The sequence below is a fragment of the Cicer arietinum genome, chromosome 6, assembly GCF_000331145.2.
Source record: "Cicer arietinum cultivar CDC Frontier isolate Library 1 chromosome 6, Cicar.CDCFrontier_v2.0, whole genome shotgun sequence".
NCBI classification, from domain to species: Eukaryota; Viridiplantae; Streptophyta; class Magnoliopsida; order Fabales; family Fabaceae; genus Cicer; species Cicer arietinum.
The window spans coordinates 53141075-53146048 of record NC_021165.2 but is presented as its reverse complement, the minus strand read 5'-3'; the positions used below and the strand labels follow the sequence as shown (position 1 = coordinate 53146048).

The following is a 4974-nucleotide window of genomic DNA, read 5'->3' as shown; positions in this document are numbered from 1 at the left end:
ATTAGATCGGAGATTGAACTGGTGAGACTTCCGAGTCATAGTTCAACTGATTTAACCAATTCAACAACAGTTGAATCCAATGACATATAAATAAATAAATAAATAAATAAAATGAGATAAATGAAAACCAATGGAACCTACTACACTGTAATTGCGATTCAACAAAATAAACCCAATTATGGATTCTCAGATCAATCAATTGAACCAACTATAACGTGTTGTTTTAAAAAAATTGCTTCAAGGATCAAGCATAACCAAAGTGCTTGCAACTGAAGGCAGCATTAGCAGCCCCTAAAACTAGAGGTGTACAAGACCCGATCCGTCCCACAAACCCGACCTAACTCATAAGCAACGGCTTAGGTCTGACTCGAGCCAAAAAAAAACAACAAGACAAAGACACACAAAAAAACATGACAAAGATAAGGTAAAAAAATGATCGAGTTCGGATTACCTGTCCTGTCCCAAAATACATTAAGGACAAATTCTTTTTTTTTTTATTTTATCTTATTAAGACAATGTTGTTTTAATACTAATCTTGATTAAAAAGTAAGACTATTGGGTGGTGAAAAATCTATGAATCCAATAGGTAGTAGGTTACTTGTTTTGATTAAGTGATTTGTATTTTGTATGACAGTGTTATAAGTTACTATTTTTGAATAAATTAAAAAGTGGTAAGAGACGCACCAAAACCGACTTAGCTCGTCATTTGTACACCTCCTACCTTAAACAATGGTTTGAGCTTAGATATGTAAAAAACGAGGTCGTTATTTGCATCTGGCGAACCCAACTCGTAAAAATAGGGCGTAAAGACAATATTGTTTACATGCTACCACCACAATTCACCAAGACATGCAAAAGTAAAACCACACAAATGGGTTACATAATCAGTCAATTCCTTTGATATCTTCATAAATTTTAAAATGATATTATCAATCATCTCTACAATCTAACCTCATTGCTCTAGTTTATGATAACAAAATACTATTAGAAACATCCCATTGAAAAGGGTAACTTCTCCAAGTGGTACACACAACAAGAGCAAATACAAATAACTCATGCACATCAAAGTTTGTGAAGTGAATAAACACCAACTTCACCGTGCTTCGATGTGAGTGAGCGCTATAAAACATCGTCTACATCTGTGTTGTTTATCTTTTTACAAACATATATATAGTGAGAATCTGGATCTTCCAGAACCCAATCTGCTGGAAGTAAGCCCTTGTCGGTAAGAGGAATAGGTTCCAAGAATGATTTCCTTGACGAAGTACTGCCTTCAGGCTTATGAAATCCCGGTCTTGCTGCATGGATTAAGAGAATGTTAGCATGACAAGAACACTGAATCAAAGCTCCACAACTATATCCAATAACAATTCATATGATATTTTATATAAATTCAAGAAAAGACACAAAAGGGTGGAATCTTACGGATATTATACAATGTAATTTTCCAATTGTATACAGGTTTGCTTAGGTGAGGCATCCTTACGGTTGGATCGCCATACGTAATCTGCAAGACGAAATTTAGTCAATAATTAATTTTATTTTCTAAGTTCCCATAATATATGAATGATATCAAGCTGATAAATAGAACTTCAAATCCATCCAAATGTGATTACCAGCATATAAGTCCCTCCCGGTTTTAGAAGTCTGCATTGAAGAAAAAATAGGCATTCTTACTGAGACTCAAAAAATGAAGCATGAATATTCAATACTTTATGCGAAAATTTCAAGAAATGTATTCTCATTAAAGTCTATACAACCTACACACTTCTGCCAGCATCTGAGAAGCACTAATTGGAGCATCAGTACCACACTAAAATACAAAAAAAAAAAAAATTTGAGGTTAGCGCATGAATATACAAAATTAGATAAATGATAAGAATAATTAGTGAAGCACCATACCATTAATGAATCAAGAGTTCCTAGATCAAGCATCAACAAAGTAGCATCAGTATATGAATTACCAAGTATATGTGTATATATATAATATAGATTTCTTTGACTTTGATAAGGTTTGCACTGAAATGATCAACTGATACCTTTATCAATTACACCATTAAAAGATTCATCTGGAAAGAAGCTCATATCCCTGACATCCATCTGCAAGTCTATTGAGATTCATGAAGTTAGCTTACATATATAGGTAAGCACTTATGTTTTCGGTAAAAAAGGTGCAAGATTATACAAATAAGTAACACAATGTTATTGATAACATACATTTTAGCTGAGGGATGTACTCGTATTTTCTTCTCATCATTTCAATTGCAACTGATGAAATATCAATATTCACGATTTCCTCATAACCATCTTTGACCATATCCTCTGACATAACTGCAAAATACATCCGTTTGCTCCTTGTAAATTTTCTGAAAAATTATGGACTCAATAAAAGAAAAATCTCGTTCAAGTAAGATAGCACTTAGCAGATGATAAAATATTGAAAATAAGACTATGCATTGCTCATGTTCGGTAAATTGTTTCCTCAATTACATATACAAGTAGAAAAGAAAGAGGAACCTATTTTGGATTAATGGGAATCGAAACTAAACTCGACATGCCTACCCTCACTGCTTTAGCTTGGAAGACAGGACAGGTGTTATCAACCACGGATCACAAAAGATAGCGGTTTGTTCGAATTCCGCTGCCCTATAGTGCTATAATGTTGCTATAGCTGATATACGAGAACACTTTTACTAAATCACGTATCGCAAAACAATAGGTGATATAGGACTCAGAGTGGATCCATTCACAAAACATAATTATCTTGACCCAAGGCCACCATTCAATTCCCTCAACTACTTTGAAAACTCCTAAGCTTTGTAAAATCTTACTTTTCCAAGATTGCTACTGTACTACAGCTACATGTTTACAAAATATGCAAAGCAGTTAAATCCATGAAAATATTTCTGTTATTCAATTAACTGTCCGATGTTAAGCTAGACAAATACAAAATTCTGTCAAACACATGAAACATATAAAAGTTTTAGAGCAAGTATACACAATTCATAGTTATATGAACACCTGGTTAGCCAGCTCTAGTTAGTTGCAGATGCCTAATAACTTCGGTAAGCCCACAAATCTACACAGAATACATGATTCCATTTTTATCTCCAGCTTATGCCATTTTGTGCTAACTAACAAGATTCGACCTCGTCAAACTAAACTAATTATGATGGGATTACAGCTGTCTTCTCTTCTCTGAGGAACATTAGCTCTGGGATTACAGAGGTCTTCTTCTGTAATAATCCGGATTTCTCAAATAATAATACATTTTCTGTTTCTTTTATTCAGGGTTCCTATCAATCGGTCTGACCTTAATAATTCATAATCAGATCTCAATAACTAAAAATTTGCAATTTGACAAATTAACAGAAATATGGTAGTTTTTTCTCCTTTCTTGAGCTCGCCAATCAATGATGCAATCAAAAAGTTCAAAACTTAAAATACAACCCACCATAGCAGAAAAACACAAGAAACTTCCATTTTAAAACCAAATATTTAATGCAGGTTGAAACCAAGTTCGTTCTTCTATAAATATTTTTGTGGATAATAATGACATTGAGTTGATAACATCAGGGTAACATTTAAAACTAAGCCTAATATCATTTTATAATATCGATAATACTGAGACTAAGTTGATAAAGTCCTACAAACTTCTTAGAACATATAATCTAATGGTAAGATCTGATTGAAGAATGTATAAAAACTATGTTTGAATTAACGAAATCACGGTGGCACTATGATTTTGTTGAAGCTCAATAGTGTAGTTTTTGTCAAAATTGCCATAATCCACCATGATTCCGCGTAAATCACTGCAAATCCAAACATGCACTTAAAAACTACTATCAACATAAACAAATTAAATTCAACAAGATACTAACATGCAAAACCCCAAAATTAAAAACACAATTTTTTAGAAAACCCTAAAGTTGAGTCTGGAAACTGAAGCATAGGTAATGAAAAGAAGTAAGGGTAATTTGAAATTGCGGTGTTTGAAATATGGAATATAAGAGAAGTGAGTAATATAAAATAAAGAAAAAGGAAAAATTACCAGCATTGCCACAACCAACCATGAGGATCCTAGACTGAGGAGGGATATAATTACGAATAAAGGGTCTAAGATCAGAGTAACGCTGATACCAATCAAAGGAACCACCTTCTTGAATGTAACGAGCGTCCCAATAAAGAGCGTCACCGTAGTCATAGGTGTTGCAACTTGACACGTCTCGGAACATGTTTTCGGCAACCGTCTAAGCTAGTTGAAATGGAAGCTGATTGTGTGAGACAAGACAAGAAAGGAATTTGGGACAAAAATTATGAAACAGAAAGAATTGTGAGATATTATTGTTTTGTTTGTTTGGGCTTTGTTTGGTTTGGATTTTGGACCTTGTGTTTGTAATCAGGTGTGTGGAGAATAAAATAATAAGGTGATTCACATGTTAGTATCGAACATTTTAACAATTTTGTTCTAATTTTTAAAGTTAGATCTTAATAAAAAAAATAATGTTAATAATGAAAAAGGTAAAATAAGTTTTTAATTTAAAAAAAAATTAAAAATTTGTTGTTATTATTTTATAAAAAAAACTAACATTTTAATCCTTCAATTTTTTTTATTCACTTTTAGCATTTATTTTGAAAATTGATATTTTTATTCTCTAAAAAATGTTCCTATAAAATCACAATAGAAATTAAAATTAAATATATTTTAAAAAAATAAAATAAATTAAAAATATCATAATTTTAAAATAATTTAGACGTATTTTAATCCAAAAAAAATTAAAACCTTTAATATTGTGATAGAATATATTTGAACTTGATGCACATGACCATCATTGACTTTGTGATTATTCATTCAGCCCCCATCAGATATTTTGAGGAGGCGAACAAATGATTTTTTACGGAATGCGAGTATATTCATGTTTCAACTTTTTATTTGGAAAAATGATAGATTTTATCTGTTTGAAAGTTGAAGAG

The 4974-nt window shown here is 32.0% G+C and overlaps 1 protein-coding gene across 1 annotated transcript; it reads right to left on the bottom strand.

Annotated features, from left to right (window-relative positions):
- Positions 1-876: 876 nt before the first annotated feature.
- Positions 877-4361, bottom strand: LOC101502551 (uncharacterized). Its single transcript, XM_004516171.3, has 8 exons — positions 4052-4361; positions 2218-2331; positions 2040-2108; positions 1903-1922; positions 1761-1813; positions 1617-1647; positions 1426-1507; positions 877-1298 (listed from the first exon to the last, which is right to left on the bottom strand). Exons 1-8 carry the CDS (start codon positions 4233-4235, stop codon positions 1120-1122), a joined length of 732 nt encoding a protein of 243 aa, XP_004516228.1. The 5' UTR covers positions 4236-4361; the 3' UTR covers positions 877-1119.
- Positions 4362-4974: the final 613 nt, after the last annotated feature.